We start from the raw sequence: 24,816 nt of genomic DNA, 5'->3' as shown, positions 1-24,816 counted from the left end.
CTAAAGAAGTGGCAGTTGAGAGGGGGAAGGGGCAGGGCTGCAGAGCTGGGCAGCCATTTGTATAGACGGCTTTCACTCTGTACTGCTCAGCGGGAACAACAGGATCATGGAGAGGAGAAAGTTCCAGAATCTCAGGTGTGGAAGCAGTGAGTAGGAAAAGAAGTCAGAGAGGTTGGCAGTCACCTGATTGTCAAGCCAGTAGCTGAATTCTGCTCTCATTGCAATGAAAAACCCTTGAAGGCTGATAGGCAGATGAGCATAAAGGTAAGGCACACTTTGAGGGATGAAATAAAGGAGGATTTATTGAGTGATGTTTCAGAGTCCTGTCTGTCATAGGTACACATAGTAAATGCTCAGTAAACTTTTTAAAGTGGAAAATAGAGGGCCAGAGAGATGGCTCAGAGGCTAAGAACACAGCTGCTCTTGCAGAGGACCTGGGTTTGGTTCCCAGCACCCATGTCACATGGCTCAAAACCACCTGTAACCTCAGCTGCAGAACTTTCTATGACCTCATCTGGCCTCTGGGAATACCTGCATACACATGGTGCACATACAGACAAGCAGGCAAACACACGTACTCATAAATAAAAAGAAAAAGTACCAAGATGAATGTTTTGTGTGTAGCAATCGTCTTCAAAAACACTGTTTAGAACTGAGTGTGGTGGCACATACCTGTAATTATAGCAGGAATCTTAGAAGGTCTTATTAATAAAATCAAACCTGGAGCCAAGTATTGGGGTGAATGCTGGAAGATCTGAGAAGCAGAGCAAGGCACAGCTACCTCACCTTGCCAGTTCCTCAGCTGATCCTATTTCCTCAGACTAGAAGCTTCTGAGTCCTCATCCAAATGGGTCTCAGCTGAACTATGCTGCTCCAAAGCCTGAAAGCTTAACCAGCCAAATGCTTAACCAGCCAAATGCTTCTAGTTTCTGGTCTCCACCCCTTATATATCTTTCTGTTTTTGCCACCACTCCCTGGGATTAAAGGGTCACTTCTTGGGATTAAAGGCATGTGTCACCATGCCTAGCTGTTCCAATGTGGCCTTGAACTCACAGAGATCCAGAGGGATTTCTGTCTCTGGAATGCTAGGATTAAAGGTGTGAGTGCCACCATTTTTTAGCCTCTGTATCTAGTGGCTGTTCTGTCTCTGACCCCAGATAAGTTTATTAGGGTGCACAATATTTTGGGGAACACAATACCACCACATGTAATCCTAGCACTTGGTCGGCTGAAGTGGGAGGATTCACAGAAGTTCAAGGCCAGTCTGTTCTTCATAGTGAGATCCTGTCTCAAAAACAGTGTTTCCTGCATGGCATGATGGTATACACCTGTAACTCTAGCACTCAGAAAGCTGAGGCTGGAGGATCAGGAGTTCAAGGCCACCCTCAATTACTTAATGAGCTAATGGCCAGCTTTAGGGAACATAAGATCCCATTTCCAAAAGCAACCCTCCAAAGCAAGGACAATTTAGTATAGTTTTGAGTATATAAAAACATACTTCTATATATATGATCTATAGATGAAATCTATAGTGTATAGACTATATATATATACACATATATGTATCATAGCATATTTGCTCTTTTGGAGTATGACTCTGATTGTGTCAAGAACACACAGTTCTGAACTCATGGCAACCAGAATATTGAAGAGCTCTACCTATTCCTAAGTCCCCTCACAGTCCTCTGCAGTCAGCCCTTCTGTGTGGTATTGTATTCCCCCAAATACTGTGCATGCTAATAAACTTATCTGGGGTCAGAGACAGAGCAGCTACAATATTAAACATAGAAGTTAGGCAGTGGTAGCACACACCTTTAATCCTAGCATTCCAGAGGCAGAAATCCATGTGTTCAAGGATACAGCTAAGCATGGTGACTCACGCCTTTAATCCCAGAAAGCAGCCTTTAATCCCAGGGAGTGGTGGTAGAAAGCAGAAAGGTTTATAAGGCGTGAGGACCAGAAACTAGAAGCATTTGGCTGGTTAAGCTTTCAGGCTTTGGAGCAACACAGTTCAGCTGAGATTCATTCTGGATGAGGACTCAGAGGCCTCCAGTCTGAGGAAACAGGACCAGCTGAGGAACTGGCAAGGTGAGATAGCTGTGGCTTGTTCTGTCTCTCTGACTATCCGCATTTCACCCCAACAACTGGCCCTGGGTTTGATTTTATTAATAAGACTCTCTAAGATTCATGCTACACTTCTGTCAGGACTAGACTATACCAGCCACTGACTTAGCCCTGCCTCTATGATTTTGCCTTTTCCACATTATGAGATAAACAAGATTGTGTGCTTTGTAGTGTTTTGCACCTTTGAAGTAATGTAACTCCTTTGAGCCCCACCATCTTGACATTCCCACTGGTTACAGCTGTCCCTTGTTCACAGATTTCACATTCATGGATTCCACCAACTACAACAAAAAATACTTGCAAATAATATGCATGTACACACAGATATCTTATTCTTGCCCTTGTCCTCCAGACTTTGTGAGCTAACTACCTACAGGACTGGTGCTTTGTATTAGCTATTATACGTAATCTAGAGTTAATGTGTGGTAATCCAGGACTATGTGCAATATGAAGACACTATGCTGTTTCATGTAAGAGAACAGAGAATCTCTTCATTCATGTATCCATGGTGGGAGAGAAGACTCTGTCATCAACCCTTTGTGGATAATAAGGGCAGTTGTGTTTTCTTTTTTGTTGCTTAATAGCATTCCAGGGTATGGATGTACCCACGGTCATTGGAATTTAATGGCATCTGATTGTTACCAGTTTAAGCAAATATGAATAAAAGTTCTGTCCACATTTGCAATAAGGATTTTGTATTAACAAGTTTTCATTTATCTCACTTAGGAAGAGCAGGGTCCTGGGTCATAGGGTGTGCTTGTATTTATTCTTATAAGAAATTGTCAAGCCCTTTCCTAGACAACTGTATCATTTAGTAGTCCCTCTAGGAGGAGAGTTTCACTTCTCCTTATTCTTGTCAGAACTTACCTGCTATGTCTTTTGTTCTGTGTTCTAATATGTTGGTACCTTACATCCCTTTAAGAGCATCACTATAGTTAGCAGAGCCGGTGAGCACATGCAAGAAGAGTACAATGTAGAATGGATTAGTTGTTTGTTTTTTTCCATCTATGCATTTTTTAAAATCCAAAGTATATGGCCTTAAAACATCATTGGTAGGGATTGGAAAGGTGGCTCACCAATGAAGAAAGCTTACTGCTTTTACAGAGGATCTGAGTTGAATTCCCAGCACTCACATTGGAAGAGCCATCTGTAACTCCAACTCTGGGAGCTCCAGTGCCCTTTTCTGGCTCCAAAGACACCAGCACTCACAAGTGTACATACTGACACCCACTTATACACAAAATGACATGTAAAAAATAAATTCTTTTAAAATCCTTGGCAAAACCTAAATAAAATAAGTTTAATTTAAATAAGTTTAAAATAAAAAAAATGTAAGTCACTAATCTTTGTTTTGAATCATTCACTGCTCGAGTCCTGGCAACTGTGAATCTTATTTTTATGTATTCAGTAGAAGTATCATAAAATGCTTCCCTTTAGAGAAACTCATGTGACTGTGTCTTCAAAGTGTCAGAGAATCCTAAGGGTTAATTAAGACTTTGTCCTGCTAACTAGAAAATGAACATCATGGTTGACTTTTGTTATGCATTTAGCAAAAGAAGACCGCCACTGCTTTACCCCTGATTTTTCCCAGTCAGTAGGAGCACCAGTGCGATCTTGTGACCTCAGTGACCTAGTCTTATTTGTTCTATGGATGGCTACTTTGGCCTTTCACATACATGGAGCTATGTGGGTGGAAATAGAGTTAAAAATCCTGCTGAAGAATTAGATCAGTAGACACTTGGTGGACACTAAGACCTATCCTGCCCATTGATGGGTATCCCACTGGTTTTTGTATCTAAGAATTTTTCTGTAGTAGATCTCTAGAAGGTTCTTCCTTCAGATCTGTGAGTGCCTATTCTCACTCAGTATCATCTTAAAATTGTTCCGTGAGGGTCCCAGAAGGCTGAGGAGATCAATTGCTCCTCATAGTTTTCTGGAGCATGCCCCATGATCCTGTTATCTACACTACTGCCTTGGTGGAATCCACACAGTTCTTGCTTCAATCCAGATGCAAGTCATCCTCTTTCTTCTCTTTCCATGGAGAAAATATTCTCTGTAGGAAGCAGGGATGCTAGCACAAAGTATCTAGAGCCTTCTAGGAGTTTATTCTTATTTCCTGAACAGATGCAATTGCTGTGGGCAATCACAAAGCTTAGTGCCTTCTTTATCCATTGTTCTTTGGGAGGACTCTTGGACACCACTGCCCTGTGTAAGGCTTGATACTCCTCTGCTTGTTAGTTATCAAGACTGTTGTGTTCACAGTTGATTTTGTAAGATGACTTAAAATTCTTCCTGTGTTCAGCTGATTTGTCCCTCTTTCCAGACGGTGGAAAAACAAGGTGGGGGCTCTCTTTCCCCATGTGCTTGGTAGAGCTGGAATGCAGGCCAGGCAAGCAGCAGCTTCATGAATCTTTGTTTGTTGTTTTCTGTTCACAGATTTTATTCTTCACCGTACAGTCTCGCGACCAACCGCATGATCCCACAGACATCTATCACGCCATTCATTGCCGCCTCCCCTGTCTCCACGTACCAGGTAGGTCTGTTCCCCTGCACCTCACCAGAGACCTTCCTTGCCAGTCCTGTGCTACTGAGAGCCCAAAGGGGTATGGGAGAATTAAAAGAAAAATCTGTGGCCCACGTGGTAGCCACGCCTTAATATGATACTGTTCCTGTTATTAGTGTAGGCTTCCTGGCTTCCCAGGCTTTCTTTGCATTAGTTCACTAAATAATCAAACCTCACATGCCTTGCACTCTTCCTGCCTAGCTCAGCATGGCTCCTTCCATGCTGGGAAATGAACCTGCCTGCTGTCTGCTGTCTTCATTGCCCACGTTCCACAGTGGATCTTCTCTAGCAGCATTTCTGTAGGGATCCCTTACTCCAGGGTGGTGTGCCACTGTCATCTCAGTTTTTTGTCACAGTTGTCCTGGCAAAGGTGCCCTGTTAGATGTTAGATGAGACCTCCCGATAGGGAAGAGAATCAAAGTGGTCAAACATGCTTCTTCTTTCTGCCCTTTACCTCATTTCTGATTCCTAGAAAGATGAGACTTTGGGGGTCCCATGTGTGGAAATTTGGGGCATCTGAGACTCACTGTGTGTCCTAAACTAGGTGTTCTAGCCAGTAGTTCCAAGTCCTAAGGTGGATTGAAATAGTCACATGCCTGCCGCGAAACCCACTCCTTCTCGTGTTCTTGTGAGCCACCTCCCAGCTAAGCCAGTCACTCCATTCTGTACCTGCTGTGACTCATCGCTCTTCTTCCAGTGCTCATCAGAAAATGCCTGGAAATGCTCCAGATGGAGAGAATGCGAACAGGGCCAGAGTGAGGAGGTGCAAGTGCGTGGACCTGTGATTTCTCTGCAGTAGGCAAAACGCGTGTGGGTGGGTGTTTCAGAGTGGGCAGCAAGCTAGTGTTGCCTATTGCTACTAATCCAGTGGCATTTCCCTGGCTTAGTCACTCCATACATTTTCCAGGATGCCCCCTCCGTCAGAGCGTCAGCTGAAGTTTATACGCATTTTCCCCTAACCAGAGTCCCCTAGAGGCACACCATTCCTTTTCTCCACTCAAACTCTTGAAACAAGTTCCCCCACGCCGATGGGGTAGATTTTTGTTTATATTGCATGAGGTGTTTCTAGAGTGGCTGACTTCTTAATTGCCATCTCTTGGGGCCCATGAGGTTGTGTGCAGGTGTGTTTCAGCTTTGTTCTTCCTTTAGCTCGTGCGTGCTTGTGTGTGTGTGTGTGTGTGTGTGTGTGTGTGTGTGTGTTGTCTTTTTTGCTAATCTCGGCCTCTGCTGGAGCCAAGACCACCCACTGAGCCACAGCATGGAATACTTAGGTGACATGAATAAAATATCCACAGAAAAGTGACTGTTGTCTCCCAAACAAGAGATTACAGCAATTTCCCACATTGTTAATTCTTACTTTGCACCACTTTAAAAGAAAGTCTGAAGTATATTGGCAAATTTGGGGATGAGAATATATTGCAAAGTAAAATCTCCCTGGCTTTCTATGTGATGATCCACTGACACACTTTCTCATTCAGGTGACACATGACACATTTGTGAAGAGCTGGTGTCTGTCATGCACATTTTTATCCACAATACCAATTACTGTGAGAGAATAATATCACAAGCGTGTTTAAGTTGGCCTTAACCTGGAGCATTCCCCCACACTCTGTTGTATTTCTTTCTGACACTACCTTTGCTGCTTGGCTAGCTCTCAGATGGGGTCGCCTGAGCATGTGAAGCTGCTGTTGGTAATGGAACAGATGAGTCTTAGCAGTCAACCTTGGCCTCCTTCAGTGTCTCCCTGGATGTCCCTGGGAGCTGACCTACAGATAGTCTTTGGGGCTTTTTATGACTTTAGTCTTCAACTCTGACTACGAAGTAAGGTTTCAGGGTTCGGCTGTGAGGGCTGGAGAAGCGGCTCAGTCAGCAAAATGCTTACAATCCCCAAACCCCCAGAAAAAGCAGGTACAGTGGTACAAATCTGTAATCTCAACTAAGGAGGCAGAGACAGGCAGGTCTTGGGACTCACTGGCCAGTCAGCTTAGCTTACTTGGAAAGTTCCAAGCTAGTGAGAGGCTCTGTCTCAAAAATACAAGGTAAATTTTACCTTATGAATGACACCTGAGGTTGTCCTTTGGCTCTGCACACAAACTTACAAATGTGTGCACGTGCACACACACACATGCATGCATGCACACGCACATGCACACACACACACACACACACACACACACACACACACACACACACTGCCTGACCTGTGTGGGCATTGCAGCCACCTAGATGGGGAATTGCTAAATTAATTAGGGCCAAGCATTCCTGTCTCCACTTCTATGACACAGTGCAATGCCACCAAACACAAGAAGCGAGTTGCCTCTGTGATTGCCTTGTCCTAATGAATGCTGTTTGATGCATAGGTCCAGAGTACTTCATGGACGCCTCATCTGCCATACATTATGCAACCAACAGTAAGTGTTCTCAGTCACCTGAGGCTCAATATTTCTATTATCCAAGTGCAAGCTTTTGTGATGCATAGTGGCTTTGGGGTGGAGCTTTGTTCATATACTGGAACTCTTTCAGACATCCACTTTCTCCAGAAGCAGAGCAGCCACTGGAGAGGGCACAGAAGTATGTGCCATAGGCAGTTAGATACAGGGGTGGAGACAGAGGCAAGAAACAGATTTGTATGAAAGAGGACTTCTGCTTCAGAGAGAAACTCAGACCTGTTGACAATTAAGCCTGAAATATGAAGAAAAGCTCTTTGGGTCCCATTCTATTTGTCATGTTCTCTTTACTCCTGATGTGGTGTGATAGGCTCTGGGGACATTTTGGACTATTATGGCCAAGTACAGACTCAATGAAATGCATTTGTAATACCTAGGAAGAAAAGATGATGCATGGACAGCAAAGTGGGTAGATTTTTTATGTTAATGTCTATTTGCCATTCTATTCTTTCCTGGGGTGAGGTAGTTTCTTTCAGAACATTCCAAGTACTTTCTGCTTGCTGGATTTCCCATTTGTGGTTCCTGTCCTCAGTCCCAGTGAGAAGTACTACAGGAGAGCCTGGAATGCAGCAAATGATTCCTTTGATCTTGGTTTTGTTTTGCAGTTTTTATAGCTCTATAGGAGAAGAAGGAAGGAGGGTGGAAAGAAGGAAAGAAAGGAGAGAGAGAAAGAGAGAGACAGAGACAGAGACAGAGAGAGAAAGAGGGGATTTCAAAAGCATCACACTCGTTAGAGTATGAGCGAGGGGAGTTGTGTTGTGTGACAGGTGTTTGGGTTTCCTTTTCTATCACTTAACAGTGCTTTGGCAGGGGAAGAAACCATAAGTGGCAGGGAATATATAATCTGACCATCATAAACATTATCCTCATTATAGAATTTTAGCCTTTTAGATATCTCATTTACATAAAGCAGCCATAGTAAAGACCATTAAATGTGCACGCGCGCGCACACACACACACACACACACACACACACACACACACCCCTCACACGTGCAAATTTAATGGACTCAAAGGATCAGAGAATATGTTTTTCAAATTTACAAGTTGCCATTTTATCTTTTTAAAAAGTAACTTTTCATATTGTCTCTAACATTTCAATAGTTTTCTTTTTATTTACATACTTCAGTGTATACATATCTTACCAACACAGAAGTTGTGGCTAGATTTTGAAAGTCCCTCTATTTTCCCTTATTTATACATTTTGGGTCCTTCCTGAGTTCATCTCACCTGTGTTCTATAAATTACACCAATATGTCCAATACAGAGCAAAAATCCTGGCTCTCCCTCCAATCATGAGGTAAAATTCAGCATGTTCTGCCAAGGCACTATATAGCTGAGCAGAGAAAAAGCCAGCACAGACAGAATACAGAATGCCTGGCAAGCTCTGGAGATGAGACTGTCCAGCAGGAACCAATAACCTTCTAAAAAAATAATAGTGTGCTCACCTACAGAGTAATAATGCTTGTGGTCTCTCTCTGAGGTAAGCACCATCACCTTGTGGCCAAAAGGAATGCACATCTGGAAGAACTCTAAGCAATTTTCCAGATGTCATAGATGAATATCCAGTTCTTCTAGAACTCCCAAAACAGGGATATAGGGAGGGAAGGGAAGAAGGACAGACAGATAGGGGCAGGTTATGTAGATCTTTACTTCAACTGGAACTGAGGACTCTGGTCAAAGCATTCTGATTCCTCCTCCTCTACCCCAAAATATCTTCAGCTCTGTTTACATGTGTGTTTATAGCATATATTTTTCCTCAAATAGTAGATGTGTGTGTGTGTGTGTGTGTGTGTGTGTGTGTGTGTGTGTGTGTGTATTTTAATGTGTCTCTTTGGATTTTGCTAGCTGTGGCTTCTGGTCAATGATACCACATCACTTCCCATGACTGAGCTATGTATCATGGTTGGGCTTGGCCTCTAAGGCTAACATGTGAGGTCTATGGCTTCAGTGGTTTCCTGGACAAAGGATTGCCTGGGCCACCCACCACTTTGTTTTCTGAAAATGAGCTAAACAGTGTCATGGCAACACAGCGTTTGTGTCCTCAGTCTCCCCTCCCCGCCCAACAGGCTTGCTGATTGTTTATACTGTCTAAGGAACTTTATCAACTAGCCTGAGATCTTCATCAAGGCGAAAGTTAAACTGCTCTCTCTCTCTCTCTCTCTCTCTCTCTCTCTCTCTCTCTCTCTCTCTCTCTGATACTAAAATGTAAATATACTTCAGCTATCTGAGGCCAAGAAACAGACTAACTGGAGCTGGCAAGACTGAGCAAGTTAATGACCTATTGTGTCGATTCTTGGCTGGGATTATTGAGCTGGGAAATCGTTCTAGCTTATGAGGAGTTGAGCAACAGCTTAAACTTTCCTTGTCCTCACACAAATATAGTAATCTCTGAATAATTATGGATTTTGTGCATTAAATGAAATATAGTACCAATGCTCTGAAATGTCTTGACAAACAGCAAATTCTCAACAAATGATTCAGTTCAATTATTGAATTGAATAATTGAATAATTCAGTTATTGAATTGAAATAAATAGATGTTTAATCCTATTTTAAGTAATATCATTTGTAGAAAATGGATGTTTATATAGAAATAAACCTAAGAATAACAGAGTCAACCTTTTTCAAACACATTTGGGGAGTACTTAAATTCCTTGCCTGTAAGTTCAGTGAAGATACCATGTTTAGCCATAAACATATAAAATTATTGATATCAGTACTTACTACATTTCCTAATTAAACAATTTAATATCTAATTCTTTTTTTTTTCTTTTTTTTTTTTTTTTTGGTTTTTCGAGACAGGGTTTCTCTGTGTAGCTTTGCGCCTTTCCTGGAACTCGCTTTGGAGACCAGGCTGGCCTCGAACTCACAGAAATCCGCCTGGCTCTGCCTCCCGAGTGCTGGGATTAAAGGCGTGCGCCACCACCGCCCGGCTAATATCTAATTCTTAAAGATAATAGCTATTAAGTATATTTTTATCACTAAATGGAGCTTGATTAACAAGTATGTTCATATTGTCAATATCCATATCTCAAATATCTAATTCCAGTTATTTTCAATTTCCCTCCTTGTCCTGGTTAGCTTTAAATGTCAATTTGAAACAGCCTGAAGTCATCTGAAAAGAGTCCCAGTTGAGTAATTGTCTGTATTAGATTGGTATATGGGCATGTGTGTGAGGAATTTGTCTCCATTGATAAGTGATGCAGGAGGACCCAGTCCACTATGGGTGATACCATTCCCTGGGCTGGGCTGTATAAGGAAACCAGCAGACATGAGGTGGAGCAAGCCATAGAGTGAGCCAGAAAACTCTTCCTACACAGTTTCTACTCTGGCTTCCTTAAGTGGTGGATTGTTGGTGAAATTATTAAGGCCACTCCACGTAGTTAAAAGGAGATTTATTTAATGGCGTAACTTACAAATTAAGGGATAGGTAGGTCGCGGGGTCTGGGGAAGGTGTATCACAGTCCAGCGGTGTTCTCTGGAGCTCTCCTCTGTCTACCTCCACCATCCAGCGTCCTGGAACCAAGAGAGCGTTCGCAGATCCGGATCTCGGGTTCCCAGGCGCCTCCCTTGGCCCCGCCTTGTAGGCGTGACAGTTGCCGAAGTCTCAATGGGGGTTGGAACTTCCAGAACAAAGCTGGAATGGCTACCCACTACAGTGGATTGTGACACAGAAGTGCAAGATAAATAAACCCTTCCCTCCCCTGAACTGCTTTTGGTTGTGTTTGTCATAGTAACAGAAGGAAACCAGATCATACCTCTATGACATATTCTGTCCCTATCTTTATCCAATCTTGTGTGTGAGCCTCTTTGTAGTGGTGGCTCCTCACATTGCCAGGCTTGTGTGCTGACTCCTAAGTGGGCACCAGATTCTTCATCCTGACCCAGCGTTCTTGAGGTTTGTTTTGGAGGACCCTGTGTTCTCAAAAAGGATAGTAATTGAAAACAGAATAGTGCTTCTGTGAAGTCTTGAAGCATTAAAGTCGAACCCAGTGCCCTGGGCCTTTTTGCCTGAATGCATGAATGGTTAAGTCAGAGCAGTAGTGATTGGTAAGTGAGAAATAAATATTTGGAGAAAGGGGTGGGGCTTGAGTGAGAGGAGAAAAAAACATACAGCTGTGTGCTACTGTCACATGTATGACAAGAAGCACCTCAAGACTGGGGAGAAAGGCTTCTTCTGGCAACTGGAGGAGGGAGGCCTCTTCTGGTTACTTGAGCGGGGAGGCCTTCTTCTAGCAATTTGAGCTTGGAAGGCTTTCTTCTGGCAACTTGGTGGGAGAAGGCTTTCAGGGTTAAAGAGATACAGTGGATCCTGATGGGGAAGTTAGGGCACTGTGAAAAGTTCTCAGGTGTGAGATGAACATAGCTTTCTCACATGCCATCTAATCAGAAAGCAGAGGAGCAGAATGTGAGTGCCTAGCTGGCTTCCTTCTTTATCCTTTTTTGTTCTCTCTGAGATCCCATTCCATAGGAAGGCACAAGTAATATTTATGGGGTGATGTTCTCCCCTAAGTTATTCCTCTCAGGAAATGCCCTCACAAATGCATTCAACATGAGCTTCACCAAGTCCGAGGCATTTCGAAAACTAATCAATTTGACAATCCACCTTAGTGATTACAACAACTTCCCACAGCCTGCTGTTCCAGGTTGCTTGCCTTCAGACTCTTAACTGTCTAAGCAGTGTACCCTTTTACTAACTTGGAACCAATGATTCTGGGGAGATGGATGAAAGTCTTCTCTCGTGGGTCATAGCCAGTGTTCTGGTGTTTGTACAAGGGAACAGTTCACAGTTCACTGTAACTGGATCTGGAGACCTCACTGGATCATCTGGAATGTTGTCAGATCCCTCTTAGGGAAGATGACTGTGTCTATTTGGCCTGGTTGCTGTAAACTAAGAGAAAATCCAAGGTGAGAGGACTGTTGCACATTTGACTGTGAGTGACTTTTCACCAGGTTGAGTTGTCTCTGCTTCTCAGTCCAGGGCTCTCAACTGTTCTTGGCTGTTCTCTGAGAGCTCAGCATCACACCACCAGGCTGATGGATGGTACAACACACCTGCTCTGCAGAGCAGCACAAGTGATGGGAATGACACATGAGTGCACGGTGGACAGCTTTGTATTCCAGTGTGTGCATGCCTTCTTACATCAATACTCCTGACCAGGAGAGCAAATCAATGACAGTTCCCAAGAGAAAGCAAGTCCCTTGCCTTCAGCTCTGATTAGCTCCTTTGAGTCTTCACGCAGTTAGTGTTACTTCATATCAAGGAGAAAGGTCACCTTTTTTGTTTCTACTTAATTATAATTTGGTTATCTAATTACAACTATGTAAGAAGTGTGAGGTGTCCTTGCTGCAGCTCCGACTGTTCTATTACCATGCTGGCTAAATGGTCCTTTTTATGATGAGCAAACCCCGTGTCTAGAGCAAAAGAGCAAATGGCAACTTTCTTTTGACAACAAGGCTATTTCAGAAAGCCAAAATACTGAATTTGAGTTGTTTGCCTAAATAGAGGTAAGAGCTAAGCTCTCCTTTCAGGGGCTGTGACTTTTCAATTTCTAGGGGTGTTTTCTGACAAAGCATAGCCCCAGATTTGAAAGGAACATTGCATTTGTGTTCCAAAAGCACTGTTTGGGGGCAATTTCTCTTCTATTCCAACACTTGAACAGAACAAACCATCAAAACTTCATGTTTTCATTACTCAAGTGTCAGAGTGAGATGTTTTGAGTATCTGCAGAAATAACCTGGTCATAAAAATACACATAGTCACAAGAAATAGTTCCCAACCTAATAATAACTAACTCCTTAACTATATGTTACTGCTTCTGGCCGAACAGAATCCTTGGTGATGGACGCAGTCTAGTGACAGCCGTCTTCGCTGTGCTGTGTCCTCTTACTCTACCTCTAGAGTGAAGGAACCATGAAGAAGGCTCTTTCCATGGTAGAACACATACCGTCTCTACTGTAAACACACAACTGGCTTTGCTGCTGTTGGTCAGAACTCTGAAATTCTTTCTAGAGCACTTTTTCAAAAAGAGCCTTAGGTGATACAGGTAAACACAACCATATGAAGTCTACACTTCACTCTTGTATAGAGTGTGAAAGAATTTGCAACTAGGATTCCTTCATACACAGAGTCTCTGTAGAAGTAAACATTGTGTTTTGTGTGATCAAAGAATGATCTGTGATAGCCATACTTTTGATTGTGAATGGTTGGTTTTATTAAATATAGGGCAAGCCAAAGTAAAAAAAAAATAAGAGATAGATAGATAGATAGATAGATAGATAGATAGATAGATAGATAGGTAGGTAGCAAAACATCACTAAATCCAGCACTCACAACATCTAGCTGGGAAAACTGGCTGGGCAAGTCCCTTTAAGGCAGACATCTAGAGTCTAAGGCCAAGCAGAGTGCCCCCTTGAGTGGGGAGCATGGCAGCAGACTGGCACATAGGTACTGGCACTGTAGCAGAAAGCTTACATTTTAGGACAAAAATCACAAGGTAGAACAAAAGCTAACTTGGAATGGTCTGGATTTCCAAACCTACTGCCAGTGGCACACCTCCACCAACAAGGCCAGGCCTTCTAATCCTTCCCAAACAGTTTCACCAGTGGGGACCAAGCATTCAAACAGATGAGCTTAAGGGAGCCAATCTCATGATTTTCCAGGCTGAAAATCCAAGATAGGCAGCAATGTCTATTTAGCCCTCTGTTTTCTTCATCCTGGCTGATGGCATCAGAAAGCTCCAGAGAGCCCCTCCACCTCGAGTTTAACCTATGCATTTAACAATCCATTTCCCAGCTTCTTTCAAATGGCCCTCTTGTTCATTAACATCATAGGAAAACGATTATTAAGTGTTTTTTGTCTCTAATCAGCTGTAGATGTTGGATTTGATCCAAAATCTTTTGAGAAATTGGTTTTACCCCTTTCCTTTTTGCCAACTTAACTTTAATTACATATTTTATAATTGTGTAATTTTTAATTTATTTCTTGCACTAAAAGATCTGCCATGAACTGCGTTTTATCAGAATATAAACTTCTTTAATACATATTTCTAATTCTACCCATTAATACTTTATTCATTATCTGGCGTCAGATTCTATTATTGGGATTAATGGATGCTATACTGTTTTACACATCCTTATTTTAATAAAGTTTCAGTATCACAATTGCAAAGCCTTCATGAATATAATCTGAAACAGTTATTTGTTCCCTAAATTCTGGAAAAAAATGTAAAGTTGTATAGAAGTGTCTGTTTTTGAGAATTTAAAATAACTCACATGAATACCATCTTAGCTTTTGGAAACAGATGTACATATTCTGTCAAGCTTCATTTTTAAAAATAATTGATGACTTCTGTCTAATTCACAGAAAACTCAAATACATAGCTCACTTACTTCCTGAGTTTTACAAACAGTCCAGATTGTCACATTGTTAACAGTCAGTCTTGCAGGCAGCCCTAACTGAATACACTGGATCGCGGAATAAAGATATGGACGTAGAAGGGAGTGGGTAATGAAGAAGGCGAAAGGGATTAGAGAAGACAGTAAAGGACAAATAATAAAAGTACATTATACATACCTGTATATATACAGATATGAAATAATCAATTAAGAGAGAATAACAGAGGATTTGAAATAATGTATAAACAAAAACAATTGGTAGTTGTAGATAAATACTTTATATTTTTTTAAAAAAAATCATGGCGTTGTTTTTAGTAACTTTATTGTGATAAAATACGAGGAACATTTCCCCCAAGTTTTCCTTCATTCAGTCAGTCTTTCTCTCCTTGAGGTCTCACCTGTGATGGCCATTACTTTCCATGCTTTTCATGTTACCCAATTCAAGGGCTTAGGTTCAATGAAAAGATCAACAGTTTAAAATACTGTAGCACCAGATATATGTGGAATGTCTCCTCATATTAAAAACTGAGGAAAGTTGATAAAAAAAAATCATCCAATCATCTTCTCTCAAGATGCATAGTTCTATCATATAGAAAATTTACATGCATTTAAGATGATTTAATTAAAATACATAGTTGGAAAATGCCTAATATTTAGCAATTATATGGAGAAGAGGGGAGCATCTTTGAGAGCAGAGAAGAAAAAGAAATGAATGTGATCTGATGGGTATGGTGTCTATAAGTGTTAAAAAATAAGGTGTGCTAAGGGAAAATAATATACAAAAGTATGGGGAGAGGATCCCAAGGAATTTTATTGATCTTGATTCAGTCAGATGTTTGCTCTGGAATAAGGGAAGGATTTGCGTGGAAACAAATTCTGGTCTGTGGGAATGAAACTTTTATTTAGCCAATTTTGACAGACTGTGACACTTTAAAAAAGATGTTTATGTTTATTATTTTATGTATATGAGTGTTTTGCCTGCATGAGTTTATGTGTACCATGTGCATGCAGTACTCACAGAGGCCAGAAGAGGGAGTAGAATCCTCTGGCACTGGAGTTACAGATGACTGTGAGCTGCCATGTGGATGCTGGGAGCTGAATTCACATTCTTTGCAAGAGAAGCCAGTGCTCTTAACCACTCAGCCATCTCTCCAGTACCTCTGACCTCATTTTTATTAGTTTGGAAACACCAGTGCTATTGCCTAGAATTTTTTAGGTACATTTCATAAAATAGTAACATGAATTATAAATCATTTCACTGAACTCTGTGAAAACATTATAAATTCCAGTAGTGTAATATATAAATCAATCACAAGTGGAGAAAAAAATAACTTTTTTGCATCAGGAAAAAGCCATTATTCAAAGTCGCTGTACATAAAATAACTTTATACCATAAAGATGTTTCTGTTGGGAACCTCCACCTTCTAAATTCCTCCCCTGAAGGCATCTTGGAGAACACATGTGGAGAACAGCACAAGGGCATCTAAAAGTTTCAGTGACTCTAGAATCTTTTGCAATCTCAAAACATGCTTTAGCACTTTTTGATATAATTCTCAGACACACTTGGAAATGGTAGTACACACCTGTCATCTCAGCACTCAGGAGCAGAAGCAAGAGGACCATACTTTCAAGACCAACCTGTGCTATGACAGGAGCTCTTGTCTCAAAAATCCAAGGGCTTTGGGCGTGGTCAGAGGGTAAAGCACGTGCCTAGCACAGGGAAGGCCCTGAGTTTGATCTGCAGCATCTCAGCACGAATGTTGAACTATTCCAGATGCTTCCATCTCTAACTGGTCATAATATTGAAGTATTTCATTTTTGATGCTATGGAAATTGGTCATTGTACATGTCTGTCATTCTCTGCATCTCTATATTATTTCATTAGGTGTCTTAAATATGATACAGCAGCTCAAAGCATACTCTATTACATTTTTATAACATTAGACAGCGTTCTGGACATATGAGTGAATGACTCAGACAAAATTTCAATCATGACATGATTCCTGCATATCCTTAAATAGTACTCTGCACTACTTCATCATCGACAAACCAAAGTGTCACCACCTAGCCTGTTCCTCCTTAAAGGTATCAGCATTGCTTCCTTAACAGCTAGTTAACATTCAACATAACTAATACACATGCTAACTGACCTTCTATGAACACCTCACTTCCTAAAGAATGCAAAAATAGAACTTAAAAGATATCCATGCCAGACTCCCCAGAAAACAACAGGCTACCAGGGCAACACAACTGTGTAGAGATAGGGGCAAATACTTCATTTTACACATGATGCCAGGCAACCAAAGCTACTAACGGAGGCACTAAAGGGCTGAGAATGAGGCTCAGGGAGACTCTGAACATGTTCTCTCATAGCATAGTGGGGTGAAATGTTCTCTCACATCTAAGTGCCTGTCTATTATGTGGACTTTGAACATTCATTAAACAGGTGCTCATAAATGAGTTCAATTTGTTAGGGCAACCCTAAATCCTAACTTTTAATATGCTGTTCTCATTTTCTTGTCCCTTAGAACATTGTTGGGATGGATTTTGTTTCTGAAAAGCTTGATTGGTACTGTATTAGCCTTGGGGAACTTGGGGAACCTGGTGCTTAGGTGCTCAGTCTGTAGGTCAGGGTCTTCGTTAATGATGTTGACTTGGCAGGGGCGGTGTGTGTGTGTGTGTGTGTGTGTGTGTGTGTGTGTGTGTGTGTGCAATAGGTCAGCCAATTAGTGTATACCAGGGAAGAGGTGGCTACAGATTAGGCAAAGTCCTCAGGTTCATAATACAATATGCTAATTGCTTTCCATTTGCAGGTCTGTATTCATTGCTTTTTCTTGTCTCTCATCTCTGTCCTGTTTGCTGAGAATCTGGCAAGTCTGAAAGATTTTAGCATTTCATGGCATTGATGGAGATGTTTGAACATCATGGTCAAAGACTGTAGAGAGGGAAGATGGCATCTCACCCAGTCTCTTTCCTACCTTCCCTTTTCCTAGCTAGCAGATATGATGTCTATAGGACACAGCTACCTTTGTTTTCACAATAAGGCAGGATAATACTTAAGTTGAAGAAAAGAACCAAGTTGAAAGAGTTTATGTATGTCATTTTAAAACATGTTTAGATTTTCTGATTCTTGTGGGACCTAACTTTCTATTGGAAAGCCTCCATTAATTAATTAATTGCTTGATTGGCTTGTGCCAAGATGGCTTTGAACACAAAAGAGGAGATCTTTCCTTTCCAGACCCAAGATGAGTGAGTAACAAGGGCTTCTCCATCACCTCCTCTCCGGTTATTTACCACTAGAGATGCATTACAACAGCTGAACTAGTTGACTGCATGGTATGTAAAGCTATAATCTCAGCACCCAGGAGGAAGAGCTGAAGAACAAGGCATTGAAATCTAACCAGAGCCCCCTAGTGAGAACCACTCAAAAAACAAAGAAACAGAAACACAGAAGGAAACCAGGAATACAATCTAAACTAAGGAAAAAGTGTTCATAGTGTTCATAGTGGAGGAAATCAAGTTGTTAACATTTAAAATATATGTTTCTACAATGGGGCATTTAAATGTTGTCTTAAATTTTCTGAAACCAAAGTAGAAATAGGGGAAGTAAGAAAAGGAGTGAGCAAAGAAATATGAAAGAAAGGAAAGGAAAAAAAGGAAGAATGGGAAGAAGGAAATACTGTTTCACTCTCTAGTGAAAGAGATGTGGCCAGAGAAGGGATTTTGTTTCTAGTACCCCATTCTAGACTAATAGTTCATGATGATCTAATCCCATCTCTCAGGGCAATACCTCAAACAATAGATACTGTGCTGTGTTTGCTTTCTATCACTGTGGAAACCCATTTACAGGAGGAAGCATTTATTAAGGCTCAGCTCATAGTCTCAGAGGACTCAGTCCAGGGGCTGAGTGGGTGTTGTTTCTGTGCCTATGTGTGATGAGGCACACTTGGTGGGAAAGTGGTAATAAAGCAAGTAAGCTCACCACATGATGGATAGGAGACAAAGAGGAAAGGAGGGAGAGGGAGAGGAAAGGGCCACTGGTAAAATGCCCTTCAAGAGTGTGATGGTTAGCTTTGTCATCATGACACAATCTAGAATCTCAGCGAGACTAAACTAAACCAGGTTGGCATATGAGTATGTCTGTGGGGGTTTGTCTCCATCATATTCATTGATATGGGGAGACAGAGACTGATGACATTATCCCCTGCATGTGGGTCTGGGACTGTATGAGAGAGGAGGGAGAGAGCAGAGCTGTAGGCAGGCAGGCATTCCTCCCTCTCTGCGCTGGACTGTGAATGTGAGGTGGTAGCTCACTGCTTTGAGTGCCTGTCTTGACCTCCCCACATTGATGGCTGGAACTTGCAGCTGGGGGATGAAATAGCCATTCTTCCTCTAAGTTGCTCCTGTCAGAGTATTTAGTCATGGCAGTAGGAAAGAAAATAAGATAAAGAGCATGTTCCCAGTGACCTCCACAAGTGTTCTTACTTCTGAGTATGCCACCACCTTAGGCCTGGGTGTCACCACATGAGACTTTGAATACCACTCTGGATCTAATCTATAGTGTCTAGAAAGAGACATTTTCTTATATGGAAAAGATTTCTTCTTTAGGTACACCATCTCTCCTGGTTTACTGTGAGGTAAGAATGACACCAAATGCAACTGACTTCATTTGTGTTTCCAGTTTCCTTAAACAAGACTCCATTACACTTATGCCACCTGACATAGGATCACACAGGTCAAGGCTACTTACCTTCTCAGAAGAAGCCAGATGACACTGTGAAGGCAATACAGACCCCATCTAAGGGAAGGGCCACCATCTTACACCACCTGCTGTACTCAGTTCCAGAAAGGACCTCAGGAATGTGCCATGACAACTCCAACAGTATGCTCCTACAGACATTCTGTCTATGTTTTATGGCCCTTGAAGATATCCAGATAATCCTGCTGAGCAGTCCAGATAATCCTGCTGAGCAAGTTGTGGTTCTTCATCAAAAGTCTAACCCAATGGTTTCAAAAAAATCACCTTGCCCTATATCCCTTCTACCCAATCCCAAGTTGCCAGAGCATGTAATTCCTGGCTTACAGTTTTTCCTTATAAAAACTCTCTACCCCTGGGACTGCTGCCACTGCCATGTTTTCCTCCATCTACTTGGTGGTGGCCCAGGTTGAACCTGACAATAAAAAGACCCTTATGTGCTTGCATCAGAAACTGGCTCCTTGATGGTCTCTATGAATTTCGTGAAATGGGTACAACACCAGCATTTTCCTAAAGAAATGTGCTTGGTGCTTTTAGCCTCAACAAGTATTTGTTGAGATTTTGCAATGTTGTGCTTAAGATCTTCGCCTAAAATTTCGTGTCAGGGTGAAGCCATTATTGGTTCATGGCTCATGAAGTCTATGTGACTTTTGGCACCCTTAGAGCTGGTGTGCGTATCCAAGCGATTCAGGGCAAAGTGTACTCCCTAGGAGCAAGCAGAAGTGATAAGACAGAATTATTGGCTATAGGCTGTAAGAATGCTAGAGTGTCTGCACAGATTGATGACATCACTTTAGCTTTAGCTGGTGTCAACCCATCCTTCTTGATAGTAATTACCCCAAGGTCTATTGACTGTGAAGCTGCACTTGAGAGAACCGACAGCCTTCTCTGGTTTCAGTGTGAAATGTCCTGCAGTATGTGGAATTTCCTGTGTAGCACATGTTTTGCATGCCAGTTCTCCAGGCTCTGCTGCTCTTTGGGAAGACTGAAACCTTTAAGAGGTGGAGCCTTGCTGGAAAAGGTGGGTGAGTTGTGGCAGGCCTTGAGGTTTGATAGCCCCACTTCCTGCATGCCTGGTCAATCTACGTGCCTCTCTCTCCCACTGCTGTGCCTTCTCCACAATGGTGGATTGTGTCCCTTCTTAAATTCTAAGTTAAACTAAGCTCTTCTTCCTTTCAGTTACTTTTGTTGGGTATTTGGTCACAGTGATGAGAAAAGTAATTCATATGGAGCCAAATCACCTCATCAGCAGAGAAGAAAAACGTAGCTTTCTGCTGACTTTGTCTAGAAGACATGCATGAAATTGATTGACATCACACTATATATTTAATATTTTTTAAATGAGGATGACGGGTCTGGAAAGAAGGCTCAGTGGTTAAGAACATGTGCTGTTCTTCTAGAAGATCTGAGTTGGATTTCTGTCATCCATTAAACAGGTAGTTTACAACCATGTGTAACTTCAGCTCCAGGAGATCTGATGCCCCTTCTGGCCACTATGGACTCATGGGCATGGATCCACACAAATATACATAATTAAAGTAAATCTTCGAAAAACAAGGAGTGTTAGGGGGTGAGAAATCTGAGAGCAGATGCTGTGGAGGAAGATGTATCCATATAGTCATGTTAAAAAGAGCAAGGCAATTTTGCAATGTAACTCTCACTTAGCACAGAGGTAAGAAGCCTAATCATCAACTGGGCCCTAAATGATAATTTTTTTTCTGTTTGGGCAGCTGGAGAGATTGCATGGCAATTAAGAGTGCTTGCTCCTCCTACAGAGAACCCAGAATCAGTTCCTGGCATTTCCATCAGGCAGTCACTAAGGGCCTGTAACTCTAGTTCCAGGGGATCTCTGACACCTTCCGCAGGCCTCTTGGGGCACCCACATACCTGTGTGCATGCCTTCCCGACACACTGTAATAAAAGTAAAACCTTTAAAAACACAACCCCTCTATTCAGAAGAACTTTTACCAAGAGATAATTTTGAATGTCTTTTCATCAATACACATTATAGCTAGTTCTGCATAACAATGTTTTATATTAAAAACCAATTCTGACTTTCTTATCAAGACTTTCATCTTCTAAGTCCTAGATCTCATAAGCACTTGCAATCAATAACTAAAAAAGTCATTAAGATGCCCACTTTATGTTATGTGCTATTAATAAGCATCCCTAAGAGCACATCTCAGGATAATCTCTTCAACTTTCTGAGATGTGTGCATGGAATCTAGTTCAAAGGAAAGTTTAGATTAAAGGTGTCAGATTAGAAGCAGCTCCATGTAACGCCGGGATGGAGAAAACACAGAGAAACAAAAGGTCAACTTGATATGGAAGAAGGACAGAGCATTAACACTCACCATGGGGTCAGAAGACAGTGATGGAGTCTGGTGGACAAGAAGCACTGGCCGAGGAGCTGTCAGGTTCTGTCAGGTTCCCCAGACAATATGAGAGAGACTGAAGAGTTTTGCTTAAAGTAAGCCAGATATCACTGGTTTAAGAAAAGAGAGAGGCTGGCAGTCAGATCTTGTCCTGGCCTAGGACATGTCCATACTTCTCATAAGACTTATATGCAGTTGAGGTATCCGATATGCCCGTAACTCCCGTATGACAAGTCAACATCGAGAAGAATCCATTTGGGCACCCTCCATATCTTGCATGGCCATATGCAGGCAGTACCTGGAAAGCGAGCTTGAGGCCGAGCAACTTGGGAGGCTTGAAAACAAAGAGTAATCGTATGCCAATGAGGCTGAGAACACCTAGTCGTGGTCTGAGGCAGTCCTGGATCAGAGGAGGGCTGGCAGGATACAGACACACAGAAAGGGTGGTTCCAGTGGTGACAGACTCATTGGTCCAGTAGCCCCATCCCTTCCCTGAGCCAGGTAACTGAGACTGGTAGTCCTGAGCCAGAGGTTGGGTCAGCAGTCAGCTTGGCTGCAAGCTCTCTGCCATGATGCTTTCTGCTCACAGGACTGAGAACCCTAAAGCTCTCATCCAGCAGATACTCCCTGAAGCCTCTTCTCTTACAGGATGTCTAATACTGAAAGGATTACACAGGACTGAGACAAGTGCCATAGTAACAGACCTTAGTTTCCATGTGCTCCAATCCTCAACACACCCTGAAACATCTCTTGGCTTAGACATTAGCCAGTGTGAGGTGGACAGATGGGGTTGGCAGGCAGAGCTCTAGCCTGATTTATAGGCTGCAGAACTCACAATGGTCAGAAGTGGCTTCCCACCTGCAGAGTTGGGAATCCCTTAAAGTGACCACAGCACACCTGAGCAAAGGAGCCTCAGCTAGTCCAGGCTCAGCACCAGTTTGAACAGATTGAAGCAGTCTTTAACTTGAATTGGTCATGCCCTCCACGCCTGGATTCAGGAAGAAAACTTCTCAATGCAATGTGGTTATGATTTTAGAGTCTTTTGAATTCTTTTTAAATTTTATCTGGGCTCTCGTGTACCCCCTTTTTCTGTTTTATAACACTCAGTATTATTTAAAAAGCAGATTGTAGGTTTTTATTTTTCTCCCTCTTTATGTTCATCTATTTATTTGCTTATACATTTCTCATTATTGTGCAGGATTTTTTAAATTACTGTTTCTTTTCTCTCCCTCTTGTGATTTTTTTTCTTGTCTCCTGCCTGTTTCTCCCTTGAATTAACCCAGTTTCTTCTTTGTTTTTCTCTGTCTCCTGATTCCTTCCTTTACTTCATCCAGTTATTGTTTTCAAGTTTGCATAAGTAACTTTCAACTTCATAGATCATTGCAAACATGATTATAATTTCCTTTTCTGTGGTCATTAGTGACGGCTTTCATTGGTTTAAAGTGTGTTACTATGCCTGGCTTTATTCTGTGCCATTGTTACCACCATGGATCATTTTCTCCTCTCTGTGTGTCACTGAGGACTCAGCTCTTCAGCGAAGGCAGTTCACTATGTAGACTCTCAAATGAAACTGGAAAAGCAACCATTCCCCACAAACTGCAGATTGTAACACAGACAGATCAGAAACATGAAAAAACAAAATGACAGGATTCCTCCAAAAGATCTTAACTCGGCAATTAACCAAGTCCAAAGAGTCAGAAATGGATAGAAGACCAAACAATGAATTCAAAAGTTTATCAGTGAAACGATCAGTGACTTCAAGAGAATGAAAACAAGCCAATGAGGGACTTAGGAAATAAATTCAATACCTAGAGAAGAAAGTCAACCACATGAGTAAAAAATTCAGACAAGGAATTGAAATTTTGTAGAAAACAAATGATAATGTTAAAAATGAAAAAAAATCAACAAATCAAAAACATAGCAGACAGCATTGCCAGTTGACTAATCCAAGCAGAAGAAGGGATGCCAAAGATGGAAAACAAGGTCAAAGAAATGCTGCATTTAGACAAAAGTAAGGAAAAAATGATCATTGCTGAAACTTCTAAGTATTATGGTATATGATCCAGAGATCAAGACAAAGAATCCACAGAGAGAAGAAGATGAGATAAAATAAAAACATATAGAAATATATTCAATAAAATTATAGAAGAAGTTTCTACATCTAGGAAAAGAAATTGATATCTCAAGACAGGAAACATTTAGAACTCAAAGTAGTCAGGACCAGAGAAGAATATATTTCTGACACATTGTAGTCAAGGTGCAACATTTATAGAACAGCAACAAAAAGAGAACAACACGGAAAGCTGTAAAAGACTAATGTCTACTGGACAAAGGCAAACACACGAGGGTAGTGAGAAACTTCTGAATGGGAACTCTGAAACCAGGAGAACATGAGATTACATATTAAAACTCTATGTTAGTTAGAACGTTAGTGAGAGGGGCTTTGTTCATGCCAGGGGCATGGAATTCCTTTGAACATGGTGGGTTTGCCAAACTAGACACAGATTCCAATCTCTAGCTTCAATACTCAGGTTTGCCATCTACATATGGGACTAACAGACTTGGGGTCGGGGGTGGTCCTTCCTCCTAGTTAAGATAACTGGTGAAACTTCTAGGAAAGCTTTTACTTTCCACCAGTAATTCCAGACTTTATACAATGTTTCTCAGACCTGGACATACAAGGGATGAGCCATATAATGATATTACATTAAATGTGTTTGTCTCTTGTGGCCTAATTTAAGTGCTGGCTTATGTCCCTTGCAAGAAAGATTATTTGGCTTGCCAATTATGCCCTTTCTTACACTCAAAATTTTAAAGCTAATTATGTGTTATGTTAACGTATGCATTTGGAATCAACCAGTGCATGTGCACCTGATGATTCTATTTACAGAATTGATCATGGTGATAAGAGAATGAGATTTCAAATTACAAAGAGTATTAGAGGTCATGAAACAACCTCCATTGATGTGAAGGAGCCAATCCAGAGTGTGTCTGTGAAATTAGTTCATTTTAATCATGCAGGATATTTCAGAAGTTTGGTTTTGTTGTGTTTTGAATTAAATCGCCTTTCATTTCTAGTTATCAACCAACAGTGGAAGAGTGACATGATTTGAGAAGCTTATAATCACAAGACATGTCTGGTAAAACCAGG

At 41.6% G+C, this 24,816-nt stretch overlaps 1 protein-coding gene across 6 annotated transcripts in view; it reads left to right on the top strand.

Moving 5' to 3' along the window:
- Rbms3 (RNA binding motif single stranded interacting protein 3) overlaps positions 1-24,816 on the top strand; it is a 684,722-nt gene that overhangs the window by 573,386 nt on the left and 86,520 nt on the right. For 4 of the 6 annotated variants that reach the window (XM_059268836.1, XM_059268833.1, XM_059268832.1 and 1 more), the window contains exons 9-10: positions 4,561-4,657; positions 7,048-7,098. In XM_059268836.1, coding sequence (XP_059124819.1) covers positions 4,561-4,657; positions 7,048-7,098 — 148 coding nt within the window. The remainder of the gene's footprint in view (positions 1-4,560; positions 4,658-7,047; positions 7,099-24,816) is intronic. The other 2 variants (XM_059268834.1, XM_059268835.1) reach the window with 1 other exon arrangement.

The sequence above is a fragment of the Peromyscus eremicus genome, chromosome 7 (genome assembly GCF_949786415.1).
Source record: "Peromyscus eremicus chromosome 7, PerEre_H2_v1, whole genome shotgun sequence".
Lineage (NCBI taxonomy): Eukaryota > Metazoa > Chordata > Mammalia > Rodentia > Cricetidae > Peromyscus > Peromyscus eremicus.
This window is presented reverse-complemented; position numbering and strand designations above follow the sequence as displayed.